At 39.3% G+C, this 15,155-nt stretch overlaps 1 protein-coding gene across 1 annotated transcript in view; it reads right to left on the minus strand.

Annotated features, from left to right (window-relative positions):
- Positions 1 to 1,564: 1,564 nt before the first annotated feature.
- CENPC (centromere protein C) overlaps positions 1,565 to 15,155 on the minus strand; it is a 28,283-nt gene continuing 14,692 nt past the window's right edge. Inside the window, exons 15-19 of the mRNA XM_083860771.1 lie at positions 13,816 to 13,914; positions 13,387 to 13,541; positions 12,876 to 12,966; positions 11,384 to 11,453; positions 1,565 to 1,907 (exon numbers count right to left, since the gene is read on the minus strand). Coding sequence (XP_083716897.1) covers positions 1,895 to 1,907; positions 11,384 to 11,453; positions 12,876 to 12,966; positions 13,387 to 13,541; positions 13,816 to 13,914 — 428 coding nt within the window. The 3' untranslated portion in view covers positions 1,565 to 1,894. The remainder of the gene's footprint in view (positions 1,908 to 11,383; positions 11,454 to 12,875; positions 12,967 to 13,386; positions 13,542 to 13,815; positions 13,915 to 15,155) is intronic.

The raw sequence follows: 15,155 nt of genomic DNA on the forward strand, positions 1-15,155 counted from the left end.
ATGGGTATGGGCTTGCCCAGGTGCACAGAAGAGGCCACAGGAGGCTGAGCTGCAGAGCCAGGTTCTCTGTTGCTTCAGTGAATGGTAAATACTTACTGGAAATGAGACGGGGCTTCAAGAACCACTAGAACTGTAGGTGGAAATGCTGCCCTCCAGCAAGGCTCTTGCCAGCAAAACGCTCACCAGTGCTCCTGGGGCATGGCTGATGGGAATGAACATTATAAACAGAGCTTCCAGAACCTTCCAGGAGTGGAAAACCTTTGTTACTCCTTTCTCTGTAATGTGTGTACAACAATACACTATGATTCATAGCACAGTATGCTGCTATTCAAGAGGATTTTTCCTCATCCTTTCACCTCCAAAAAATATTTTAGTTCCAGAATTATTTTTAATGCTCATCCAGACTCCTGAGTTTTAAATGCTGGACAACCCTAGAACACTCACCTTACCATAGAAAACAGTGATTTCAAATGAGGCACAGATGCTTTTGGAAAAAAACCAACCACCACTACCAAAAAGAAACACAGCAGCCACCCAACACTATGCATAGGACTGTTGAGTTCAATTTGGATATTAAATAATTCCTGGGGAGACCTACTTTTACTATCTACTGTAAAGATTTTTGAAAAAATGAGTTTGTTGCTGTGGAATTAATAATAGATCTATGCAGATTGATATTCCCAGGAGATAAAGGGAAAAACATTAAAAACTGATGCTCCTGGCAAATGAAAAACTAATGGACCGTATTTTCCTTGAAGGGATGGGAGGTGTTTTTATTTCACTCTGATGACTATGCAAGATTTGTTCTCAGGGAGCACCATCTCCAGCTAAATGGAAACACCTTGAAAATTTCATAGAAAATGTGGAGGAGAGCATAAGTCATCACATACCAAACCTGATGAGCCCTGAATGATCACATGCTGCAGCAGAATGTAGCTCTGATTATGATTTACTTGAAAACCAAAAGAATTCCGCACAATTTAAATCAGAAGTTTCTGTATAAGTTTGGCAGGAACACCAGGGATTCAAACTGCAACCAAAGCCACTGTCAACTAGGAACACTGCTTTACACATCTCACCTCCATAGGCATCTGAGGTTCAACAAGGCTCAGGGGTGACCTTCTCACTCTCTACAACCATCTGGAAGGAGGCTGTAGCCAGGTGAGGGTTGGTCTCTTCTCCCAAGTAAGAATGAGAGCAGATGACCTCAAGTTACACCAGGGGAGGTTTACACTGGATATTAGCAAAAGTTTCTTCACTGCAACAGTGGTCAGCACTGAAACAAGCTGCCTAGGGAAGTGGTATGACTGTCCCTGGAAGTATTTTAAAGACATGGCACTTAGGGACATGGTTAAGTGATGGACTTGGTAGAGCTGGATTAGTGGTTGAACTGGATGGTCTTAAAGGTCTTTTCCAGCCTTAATGATTCTATTGCTCTGTCCTTTGAAAATTATTTCACTTTCAAACATCCTTTGAATGTTTGAAAAACTCCAAAGAAACAGCAAAACATTTCAGTTCATGATGTCTTCAAAGCCACTCAAGACAACTTACACATTTATTCATAAATATTTACAAGTCAAACTCATGCAATTATCTGCACTTTCAAAACCACATGGAATGCTAGAAAACTGGTTCTAAAATTATTTAAGATCAAAGAAATCAAAACTGGATTTGCATTCCTTAATATTTATTGATACAAAAGAAAAGATAATTGATAACAAACTATGTATTTACCATTTACACTGAAGAAAGATCTTTAAGATCAATGAAACAACATGCCCCTAAAACTGGGATGTCAGATGAAAATGTTCAGTGTTCTTTAGAACTTCCTCTGAATTAGATGATCTTCAATTTGCAGGTAAAGTTATGGGGAAGAGGTGTCCAAGAACTCATTTCATTCTTTCGTTCTAAATTATAAAAAAAAAAAAAAAATTAGTTCGAATTAACACAGTTAAAAATAGGCCTATCCACGCCGTAATATTGGGGAGTTACTAGACAGTAAAATGGAACAACTGCAAATTGTACTCACAGCAGCAAGGACATCAGAGCATCCACCTACTCCAGTGGCAAATCAATAAAAACATTAGTATCATTTCAATTATGCTCAAAAGAGCACCTTAGCCTAATTTAATTTAACTAATAGTGGTCTCTGACAAATGAGTTCATCTGTGCAAAATGTGGAGCTGTCAAAGCCACACCTGGTTGTGGCACTGACATGCTCTCCGGGTATTTTCTTAAGCTATTTTGAATACGAAATATATCTTGGAAGGACCAAGAGGCCTCAGTAGTTAATGTGTATGTGAGTTTCATGTAATTTTTATAAAGATCTTGCACGTATTTCGATTCCCTTTAACTCAGGTTTACACAAATGGTTCACAATCTCTGGTCCGCAGTTCCAAGGGTCACAAAAAGCTGCTGACAGTAGAGAAAACAACCAGGAACTAAAATGCTTGCTGAGACAATATCTGATGCAATTCCCCACATCAAGTGACAGTTAAGGACTGCTACTCCACATATGGAGTTATATGGGAAAAGCAGATGCTTGATAGCCTGGACTGCACAAGATGCTGAATTTTCAACTGGTTTAAAGCCCATGCACAGAATAAAGACTGCTGTTAAGACTTAGAGGTGAAAATAGTAAGTCACTATCCAAATACAGTAAAATATTTTGGGATGTATGTGCAGAAAACTGTAAGTTAATTCACCCCAAACTGAGCAGTGGGCTTCTCATCAAATCCAGGTATGTATCTGCCCTAGAGGGACTCCTCAGAGCCAAGACCAGAAAGGTGAGGTTAAAGCTGACACCAGTGACTCTACTTAACGTGCACGTTTTGTCCTTAACTGTGGAGACAGGGATGGCAGTGGCTGTTTCAGCAGTGGCTGAGGTTCAGGCATACCCCACACTCTGGTGGCAATACTGGTGGACTGCTGTGTGACATGGAAAAAGTTGTTCTCCACTTGAGCAGTACAGAAATAAGGGTCTTCCAAACAAAAGCATGAACTAAACTTATAGAAAAGCAGCTTCCATAGCACAGGTTGCAACTTCATGGAATTTCTGAGGTCAGAGGGGACCTCTGGAAGTCATTTGACCCAACACTTCTGCTCAAGCACGACCACTGAGAGCCAGCTGCCCTGGATTCAGATAAGCTGAAAAGAGCTCATATGAGCTTCTGTTTCCTGATCTCTTCTTTACCTCTTGACGTTTCGGCAGTAATCACAACAATAACAATGAGGATGCCAAGTGTGTATACACCAACACTCTGATGTGCTTTGGAAATACACATTCCCACCCACAGCACTAAGAATGGTAAAACGGAGATGACGGGATCTGAACTTTGTGGACAGAACCGCTCCACACGGAAGGCTATGTCACATGTGTTTGGCCAGGTCTCAGCTCCATCTCCAAGAGAAATGTATGAAGCTGATCCTGAGGGGCCACCCAACCTTCACAGCTCTTTCAGTCTAGATTCTTTAGACACTGCAGAAACACTAAAAAACAGGAAGATTACTTTCTCCTGGAATTGACCAAAAAGTCAAGCAGCAACAGGGTATGAGAGGGCACATGAGAGACCCACACTCACAGGTGCAGCAGTGGGCACACCTCTGTGCCAAAACCAACTGGTGCCAGGCAGCATTCCTACTGGCAAGAGGAATGAAGATGTAAGAGCAGGTGAATGTCTGGACTAGCCTGCCAATACAAAATTAGGGTATGGCGTGGTGCCTAAGTGATGGCAGACACACATCAAGATTGTGCCAAGCCAAAGGAAGCCACCAGCACGCTGAATTAGTGCTCTAAGAGGAGCAAAAAGCACAGTGCTACAGTGCTCCAGGGTAAGTCTGGCCACAGGGAATGGTGCTAGGATGGATTCCTCTAGCACTGTAGAGCCAGCCTCAACAGATGGACGAGGTTCAAGGGCAACCAAGTGGGCCTAAAGCAGTCTCAGTTCTGCTTCTGCAGCCAGGAAAATGGCAGATGATGACAATAACAAACACTTTGCCAGTGACATCCTAAGCCAACCTTCTTGGGATTAAAACTACAAAGTCTTTTAAAGAACAGAGACCAAAGAAAGCTTTGCATCACTTCTCTGAGGGTGAAAATTGGGAGCTATGCCAGGCCCTGTACAAAACTTGCAGGAGACGTAGCAAAGGAACCTTCAGGCACAAGAACACTTCTGAAATAATTCAAACAGCTGGAACTGAGCTAAAAAATTATTCAATCCTTGCAAGTGGCAAAACGACAGAAAAGAAACCTTTGGTAAGGAAAATACATCCAAATAGGGCAGGAAATTAGTTTAGGCAGCAAGACAAAAAATGAAGGAGCAGATTGAAACTTGATGGAACAGCTGAGCTGAAACAGCAGCAGGTGAATTCCTCATCCTGCAGCCTGTTCCAAGAGAAGGATGAAAAAATGAGACAAAAGCACACCTTGGACAGATACTTCAAGAAGACAATTGCCAAGTCGCAAAAAAGGACACAATACATCACAGTGGCAGAATGTTCACATGGAATTTCATGAAGAAAAGGAAATTACAATCAACATTTCAATAAATACTTGAGGAGACCTCTCCACTGTAATTTCTGCAATAATTCAAGTTCCAGATATGAGGGGGAGAAAAAAAGGGAACATTTCTGCTAATTTTTAGCCCATGCTAAGTCAAATGAATTAAAAGAAGTTTTGTACTTTATTAGCATCACAGTTGAATGGAAATTAGCAAGGAGGGATCTGGGGCTTGTATCTCATCTAAAAGCCTCAGCATCTCATCAGAGATTAGCTTTGCTAACTTAAGTTTTTCAGAAGAAAATTTAAGACATTTTCAGTAAAAACAATACTAGTGTTGTAGGTTCCTCCTCTTTTTTTTCCACCAAAACCCACAAATATATCATGAAGCATGAGTGCAGGACTGTGGGCTGACCCTGGATGGATGTAGGTGCCCACCAAAGCTGCTCTATCACTCTCCTTGTTCCGCTGGACAGGCAAGATGAAATATAAGGAAAGGCTCCTGGGTTGAGATGAGGACAGGGAGAGATCACTCACCCATTATCATCACAGGCTGCAGAGGTATCTCAGTTTCAGTGCCTGGAGGACTTTACCTGCTCCTTCTGCACTGACCTGGGTGCGAGCAGGGCTGTTTCTCTCACATAGCCTCACCTTCTCTCTTCTCTGGCAATAATTACTTCTGCACAGTAGCATTTTTTCACTCTTAAATGTTACCACAGAATAGTTACCACTAACTCTGTGGCTCAGCCTTGGCCAGTGGCAGGTTTGCACTGGAGCTGTCTGGCATTGGCTCTGTCAGAGGCAGGGAAACCACTACTGGTTTCCCACAGAAGCCATCTCAATAACCACCCCCTCACCACTATCAAAACCTGGCCATACAAACTCAATACAAGAACATAAGCAGCAGAAGCCATTTCATGACAAGGTAATGATTCTGTGAACTTCAGTGGGGTGAGCAACTGAACAAAATAAAGCTATTCTATATTCTGATAGTTCACTCCATGTAATTTGTTTGAGAGGTTAAATAGGATGCTAACATGGATTTGGTATGCCACAAAATGAAGAGGGAAATAAAGCAAACATTTAAAGTTAGCTTTTCTTTAAAATACAATGGGACTTCTTCACTATCTAAAATACTGTTCAAGTCTGGGAGCTGTGTTCTAATTCATAGCTGTAGCAACCTCTCTGCTTTACCTATGAACTACCTTAAGAGTGTACAGTAAAGCTGAGTTACTCATCAGGCAAATGTCTGCTTCTACTAAGAAAATCAGCCATAATAAAAGGCAGACAACATTTGCTGGATGCAAAAAGGCCTCTGGAATCATCACTTAATTGTCCTTCATGGGCCAGTACTGGGAGTCTCACACTTTCCCCTTAAGGTTGCTCCCTTCTTCAGCATTTTTCTTAACTGTCTACTTAATTAGTCTTCCTTCCTGGGCTTAATTGTAAATTTATTTTGATTAATTAGCTCAGAGCTCACTTGGCACTAACTGAAATATAGAAGTGCTAGGTTTCTTTTGTGTAAAGGCTACTGCATCCTATGGGAGCCCCCTCTTTGTCAGCAATAAAATTTCGAGTTCAGATAATATTTGAAAAAAACTTTTTTGTAATTAACTTTCAATTCTTGTAATTACCCCCACTGTACAACACAAGTGTTGCTAAGATAAAGAAAGGGTAAAATTCATTAAATTAAGGCTCCTTCTTCAGTGGATTATACATCATGCTCATTAAATGAACCTTGTAGTTTTAGATAAGATGACAATGCTCTTAAACGCAAGTGATCAGATCACTACTAGAATCCCAAATCAGGAGTGTGGGTTACCAGCAGAGACAGCTGCATCCTTGCGGCACCAACACCAGAAAACCTTTCCCATATCAATCTTTTCAAAGTTATTGAGCTTCATTGAAAATGCTTTGCATAACCTAGACCAGTCAGTAACACCTAGACCACTAACATAAAGCTCTTCATTATGTTTACACCTCTCATATCACTCCTTTCCTCTCCCTCTTTATGGGACATTGACTCCAGAAGACATCCTCACAGCATTACCATGCATCTGCCATCTTGATCAATTCTCATTTCAAATACTGTTACTGAAAACACAGGAAAAGTAATCTTTAAACACTATCACAGTGAAAAAATTTAATAAGCGAAATGAAATAATGTGTGTTAACAGCTATCACACCCATTTAATAAACTTCCTAAATATTTGTCAAGAGTACTGGAATTCTTCAGTTTTCAGATTTAAAAGTCTTTACCTATCAAGCTGCAAAGAGAAATTAAAAATCTTATTCTAGACATTAATGTTCTTTTTTGTGAACACTTTTAGACTTGCATCTCAACAGTCAGGCTGACAAAGTAAACATTTTGTTTCTTCCAGCTCCTTGTTTCAATCACTGTTGCTCTTGCGCCCCAAACAGGACTGCAGACGTAGTGCAAAGCACCTGTGGTTTTACAAACTTCTATGTTGTACCTTTACTTGGGCAAGGAGCTCAACTGAAGCAGATCAGAACAGAAGCTTTGTGAGTGGACTTAAAAACACAGAACAGCTCTGCAGGCAAACCTTTTAACATATTTGTTTCTTAACAATCTTCAGCCTACTGTTCTGAATGATAATCAACCATGTTTTCTTCTTAGAACTGGACCACAGGACTCACTTTGGTTGTCAAATCCTAAGTGAAGCTCATCCGTGCAACCCAAAAAGTTTGCCTTTGAGAGCTCTTCTGATTATATTTGTGAACATCTGTGAAGTGACAGGATTCTGCCAAGGAAATGTACCAGCTTGGAAAAACTAAGATATTCAGTTACAACAGGTGTCAATACCATTAAAGAGGCATAGTCCATGCTCTTCAGTTAGATATATCACCTGCAATCAATCACCACTTAAAAGTAAATCCTGTATTACAAAAGACATCATGCAGAGTCTATATACAGCAGTAGAAATACAAGAAATATTCCTTCATGCTGAAATGCCTTTTCAACTGTTAAGAAATGAGGAAATAGCTCTTTAAGTTTATTGCATTCCCCAAATGTTAATTTAAAATCATCTCTGGATAATCAGTTCAGTTGTGCACTTGAAAAATAGAAGCTGTATATGTGCCTGAACAGTTTGTTTTATTGGTCTTGTTTATTTTGTCTGTAATTACACAGCTCACAATCTCCTATTTTATGTTTACAGAGTTGTACAAATATGGATGTGCATACACATCTGACTGTTCTGCAATCATCCTTCTGCTAATTTAAGCTTCAAAAAGCTTTGTTTAATAAAACAGGAACAGCTTTCTAACCAAATGAAACTACAAAAAGATAGATTTGCAAAAGAACCTACTAACCTTCAATTTTTTGGAGGTAGCCAAAGCCTGCAAAACTCTGACTTTTTATTGTGGAATGGCTTCTCAGTTAGGCCTCTTAAAACAAGCCCCTGGATGTTACCATAGTACCTGATATAGAACATATGAACCTATTAACATGAAGCTGAAATATGTGACTTGGCTTTTGTTTCCAGCTCTCTCAATTATTGTTGATAAAAAAAATGAATATTTATAATTCAATAATTAAATGATTCATTTATTATATTATTATTTAATAAAAATACTGAAACATGGATATCCACTAGGACATCAGTATGTACCCTCCAGGAACAGTAAGTGTATCTCACAGACAACATGTCTCTTTCAAGACAAAGATCCCAACTTCTCTCCAGAACAGGTAACACTGGTTAACCAACTACAGCCTAGCTCCACAAACACCTGACTAAAACACAGTGGCCAGTGGAAGTGAGATTACTCAGCAGAGCAGAAAATAGGCTGGTAAAAAGACTCACACATATGCAGAAAGAGCACTAACTTCTCAAATTTCAGAAAAGGCTTATTTCTTTGCAATATCCTACTTGGCCTGCTGTATACAAAAACGTAGGAAGCAGAACCAAAACAAGACCAGGGAGAGGTGAAACATCAGCTGCTGCTTCTCACTAACAATAGAGTATTGATTGACACACTGCACAACTCAGCAGCCATAGGAGTCCTGGCATTCAAAACATTCTCCTGCACCTCCTCACACTATATTTAGGCTAATGACACAGCAGCAAATTTCTAACAAGTGCCGAGTTGAAGAAAAAATCTGAAATGCAATCCAGACCAACACTGAACAACCCAGGTCCTGCTGTGCACGAATGTTTTAAAGAACAATTTTGTGCAAGTGGCTGCAACAAGTACAACATCCATGTAACTGAATGAACTTAGCAACATTCAGTAGTTAAGTCTTACTGTGAATAGCAATTGATCTACATCTCCTTGCAAGAAAATTCAACTAAATTTACCTCCACCTGTAACACACTGTTCTTCCTGCCTTTCAAAAACCAGACCCTAATGAGCATAGAAGCCAACAAAGGACTAAGAGCTGTGCTTGAAGCCCCATCTACTGACAAATAATAGAATTGTTGCTAAATCAGAACAATATTCCAGAGAACCTCCTGTGGCAAATCCGATATTGCTTCTTTAAAAAAAAAGCAAACCCCAAACATATTCAGATATAGTCCAGCTACAAAATGTTGTCTGCAAACTACACAGGACACTTCTCCCACAAAACCAACCAGCCAGAGAGCAACAAAACCAGCCAGCCTAAAGTGACATACTTTACCAAATCTGCCCTGTTCTCTTGATACTCCCAGCCACAGAATTAGGAAAACACAAACAGGCATGCTGACCTGAAACCTGCACTTTTCAGCCTGTGTCAGGAAAAGGTCTGTACACATTAATTCTGCTTAAGAAAGCATCCTGAAGGACTCATTTCACTTGACCCAAAAGAAAACCTGCTCATGATCTTGCTGCCAAGTTGCACTGGGCAAAGACACATCAGCGCCTGATGTGCCACAGCATCCACCCACACTATCCTTTAGGACCACGAGCCCTGCAGTCCATCCACATAAGTTACTTACACTAATCCCTTAAGTACCCATCCTTCTGCTGCCCAATCTGCAGACAGGTAACACAGAAAAGAATTTGCAGAGTATTTTTCTTCAGAACTCCCTGGCCATTAACATTACTGAAAAGTTTTCTTGTTCTGATTTTCAACTGGAACCAATTTGCTGCTGGGATCAGAGACATCACATCCATGGCCTGACTGCTGGGGAGACCTGCTTTCAGAAGCAGAGTCTTTGGTTTAATCCTAGCCCTGTACTTTTTCCAAGTGGCAAACTTCCAGATCTCTGTAGGCCTGAGGAGTAGAAAGACTTAAAAACTAAACGTTTTAGTGGGTGGGATCCCCTCAAGCAGTGAGACAGCATGTGTGCCCATCTGGTAGCTGGTATGGCTCCAGCACAGGAAGGTCATTATTTGAATCTTGCTGACCTTGAAGAGACAAACTCAAGTCCAAAATTTACAAAACCTGCCATCAAATATACATCTAGTAACTAAACGACTTTTTTCCTTTTTAACTCTTTAACGGCTTACAAAAGTTGAGGCTGGAAAAAATGGACTTTTGGTGCAGTCTGAATGCTGACAGTAAATAGTTTGTTTCAAGACAGAACTAAATGGCATGTTCCTGTTTCATCTTCTCAGAGTTACACATGACTTAAACAAGAATGAATAGACAGCATACAACTTCTACCAAGTATTTCCACTGTCAGTCTTTATATGCACGAACCATAGGAATTACTGCTTGAAAGAGAATGACAAAGTGTTAGCTCAGATTCCCCAATCCAAAGGATCTTTCACAGAGACATCCTGGTAATCTTGGTGTCCAAGCCCTTTCACAGACACAGGATGTTAGCTGACAGCTAAAAGCCAATTCCTCTTTCCTACTTTAATGTATACTCTAGATTTAGCATAAAGATCATGGCCAAGACTGGTTACAAGGTTAGTGCTCAACTGTCAGGTCCTTAAAAGTTCACAATTCCAATTCGATTTTCCTTATTCCTTATATTTTCTTATCTTATTATTCCTCTTTGAGGATAGCAATGGCCAGAGAGAGAAAGCAGCATATGAGAAGAGCTGTAGTTTATGCTTATCTTCAGCCAGAAGGAACCTCGAAGAGCTTGGGAGACAAATGCTATGTATACCATCTGCTGTCTAGACTTGGCTTCTGGAGTATACAGTATAATTACAGCTTTCCCAAAGGTCCTCATTATTATCCAGGAGCACAGCAAGCAAATCAAAAAGAGATATTAAAGTAATACATTTGGCAATGACCTATCACTGTTACACAAAATAAAGCTATCAACAACGTTCAGAGCTAATCAGGCCATAGCTTCCACCCAAAAGACACAACTGATAAGCTCCTACTTAAGAGCTCCTATTTTCCTATTCAGATTGGAGGCACTAATCATCCAGCTGCCAGACAAGGAAGGGGTGCCTGTCATTAACATATGAGAAGGCAGCTGGACCCCAGCACAGCAGCCTTGCAGCAGCCTATCTCCCAGACAACAATTACTGGAATGCAAACAGCAGGTTTGTCATTTAAACAGAGATTACTCTAAGCAGGTTGTACCAGGCAGTCGTTAAGACTATCTATCAGATGTTAGCTGAAGATGCCAGGGTTTTGTCAAGTGCTAAGCATCTTTAGGGAGATTAAGCATATTGATACAATTTGGAACAACAAATATACCCACACATTTCATACTTATATCTTTCTGTCACTGGATGGCACAAGAACAGTAACTGATGCAGAGCAAGGCCCTTCAGCATGCCATTTCAGTTTGACAGCAAACTACCAACATTCTTCTGGGTTTTTTCCCTCAACTCTTCTTATACTGATTTCAGCTGCTCTGTATTCATTTGTAATGTTAGGCTGGGTCCGTTCAAATATTTTTGTACATAAAAAAAGAACTTCAGAACATAAAAATCTGACAGGTGTTCAAGCAAATTTCTTTGCAGAAAGTTCTTCACCTGTCTTTGAGTTGTGTGAAGAGAAGAACACTTTCTTCATTCAGAAGATTACGTATGTTATATCCATTTCCTGCAAATAAAAACAGAGTAAGTTTTTATTAGGAGCCACTGGCAATTTTTGAATTCCTCTCCTGTCTTCAGCCAAATATAGTTAATTTTATCTATTTTAACAGAAGGAACATTAGCTCTTAATGTAGGATGCCATTTTTACAGGCAGGTCAGTGCATTTCAAAGAGAGGACAAGGAATACAGCTAGGGTCATTTACTTTGATCTTTGCTTAGAAGATTTTTACTGGGAAGAATGTAACAGGGATGAGCTCCCAGCTCTCAAAACCCACAATAAAACTTAAAGGTGACTAAATTTACTTTAATTTATTCCTACAGAAACTATCAATAAAAACCACACATGGAAACGTATCTGTCGATCTTCACTTGAGATTTGCACACTAACATGACCACAAATGATCTAATAGGCGCTGAACACTGGGAATGAGCAACATCCTCACACTCATATACAGTCACACAATGAATTAAAGAGATCACCTGCCACAAACACAGCATTGCCCATCCAGCCATACCGAGACCAGCCATCAGGAAGCAGGGAAGAATGAAGTAGATTCTTATGGTCATACAAAACTTTCAGCATTTTATATAATCTGCTTTCCCAAAAAGCAAGTTACAAAATTGTCTCTGCAGACCCATTAGACTTTTAAGATTGAAACATCAAAAAACAGCTTCAAAGCACCAAGCATTAACTGAGCAATGACTGTTCAGTCAGCACACTGTGCTGAAAAGTTAACAGGGGAAAAAAAAGGGCTAATTCCTTATTTTCTAAAGATAAGCCCCTTCACAAGAAAGCTATACAAAAGCCCTACAGTTTCATGAACAGCCTGCTTTAACACTACTACAAAATCTCTGGACTAGTGTCTTAATTCACTGATGAACAGCCTCCCACATGGAATTCATGTCACTTTTATATCAGAAGGACAAAATCAGGTCTTTAAATTCTCAAAAATCATATGAAGTTACAACTTCATATGAATCAACAAGATAGTTTGAACCTTCTACATACAACCACAAAGCACAAAATATGGTGAATTGATCCAAATGGATTCTCATAATTTTACACAGGAAAACAGCAGCACACACATGGTGATGGAAACAATTATATTAATTACTAATAACATTAGGCTCTCCGTGATATTTCCTCAACATTACAGCTAGTGACAGAATCAGATTACCAAGAGAAATTTACTCTTAGAATTTGGTAGTGTCATCAAAACTTTGAGGCCAACTCACATAAACAAGTGGTATGTGTACCCCTGCATTCAACCATTAGATCATCAATGTCCAGTGTTGTGTCACATTCCATTCTTCATCACCCTGTACTGTCCCATTCTGTATTCAATCATTCTGTTTGGTTTTGATTCCTAGCATGCTAATTTAGTCTCCTGCACCTCCCAACAAACAGGTCTCAGACACATGCACTCACCTGGTGGAACATAGAAGGAGTCCCCTGCAGTCAGGCAATACGATGTCTTGTGTAATGTTAAAATAACCTTGCCACTGATAATATGGAAAGCCTTAATGGAAGCCAAAGGGTTCTAAGGTTAGCAACATTTCAGAAAGATATCCAAGAAAACACTTGCATACACCTAACAAAAATAAAAACCCAAATCAGCCAGCAGAGCTGCAATCCCCTTTCCCTATCCTGATGAAAAACAAGATGCACAACTCAAAAGGAGGATGGGGTCATGTTTTATTTTTCTGATATTTCTAGCTTGCCTGCAAGATCCAGAAAGTAGGAGCATATGGACATACAGATTTAATACAAAGCAAGCAGGGCAATGTGCATGCAAAGTACTTCAACAAACTATTAATTAATATTTATTTGTTTTGGGGGGTGAGGGGACCTCTCAACTTCATATGTTATTTCCAACTCCCCCAACAGATCTTCTGTTTACAAAGTCCATTTGATAAAAATTTTTAAAAAGAACACTTACTATTGTATCCATGTGGACAAACTGGTGCCCTTTTTCTTTATATGGTTTCAGAATCAATGTACCAGTTGCAAAAAGAGATGTATTCAAGTTTTTGTATACTTCTACTGCTTCATCTTTGAAGACGTAATAGGGACTGTTTGCAGTGTTTATACAATCTACAAAAAATGTCCAGGAGATTAACATTAATGCTACCACACAATTATTCTTGTTACATGCTCAGTGCAATACATATTGTTTCATAACAAAAGCTAGACTCAATATTTAGCTGAAAAATCAGGACATTTCTTGTGTCTCCCTCAGAACTTCCTTCAGAAGAGCAATGACTATTTCAAAACCTCACCTTTTTATGCCTAATGTGGCATGAACATTTATTTTTCTTGTAAGTCTACACAGTTCAGGAAGTCCCTTGGGCATATCTATTCAACTCACCTAGAGGCACTTCCTTATCTGTTACTGGGTCCAGTACAACAGCTGGCTTAGATGCATCAGCTAAAATGGGGTCCAAACTTGCAGGTACCTCTTTTCTATCTGAGGATATAAAGAAACCAAAACAAAACCAAAAAGTAATCAATATGTATTTTTAAAAGTTTATCATTTAACCATAACTTTTCCACAATTCTAATGTCACACATTAAGTACTTACATTTCCTTTAGTAAGTGACTAAATAGACTGAATACTCTTCCTTCAAACAAAGAAAACCATCCATAACAATTCTTTGAAAATGTGTTTTCATTGAAATAATCTCTGTGTGTAATAGATGAACACTCTCTAAGTACTATGGAATTTCTTAGAGAAATGCCAACTATTTATCCTATGCTATTAACAATAGTATTTACTCAAAACTAAACTCTATGTTTTGAGAGAAGTGTTTTTCTAGCAACAGATGCTGAGAGAATATGAAATACATCATGAAGTGTGAAGAACAAGTGTTTTTGCTCAACCTACTGCTGATAGGTATCAGGAGACTTAAAAGAGAAAGTGTTGAAAAGATAAGCACATGTCCAATTTTCCTTTTCTCAAGAAATAACATTACAGCAATCTCACTGTAAGTTCTAAATCTGAGAACTATTGCTCCAATAAAAAGGGTTTTTCCAGAGAAAGAAATATCCTAAGAACTGATAACAACACTATGCTTTTCAAACAGAAAAGAGATGCTTTAGAATGTTCATGGCAGAATAAATATCCCAAAGCTCTCTTGCAGAATTCTCTTAAGCAGACAATTTTAGCTCTACAGCTCACAGGAAACTTCTTGAAACACAGACAGAAGAAGCATGCTAAAGGCAACTTGTAGCACTTTGTAGGCACTCATGACAGCTTAAACACTCTTACAGCAAGACAGTCAGGGAGGAAGAAAGTTACTGTATTTGAACAGCTTTGTTCCAACATAAACATGTGTCCATAAAAAGAAGCAGCAACAGGTGTAACTCTATAGCCACATTCTATAAAAACAGAATTTTTATTGTATCAATAACAAATAAGAATTTTTGCTATAAATTTTACTTGGCTGACAGGCCTTACATGCATCACTAAAACTCAAGGATGTGAGCAAAAGACTATCTCTGAGGATCAACGTCTGTCACAGAGGAAATCAATCCCTTCCGGAAGACAGCTCAAAGGCACTTGAAGCAACCAACGGTTCTTGTAAGATACAGTGTGAACAGTCACTATCAGCTCAGGTTCTCATGGGCTGCAAATTATTTATATTACAATACAAACTGCACTTAGATCAAATATTGATGTAGACCAGGGTCCTGTCTCCCATCAGTGG

Source organism: Zosterops lateralis, assembly GCF_965231275.1.
Source record: "Zosterops lateralis genome assembly, chromosome: 5".
Lineage (NCBI taxonomy): Eukaryota > Metazoa > Chordata > Aves > Passeriformes > Zosteropidae > Zosterops > Zosterops lateralis.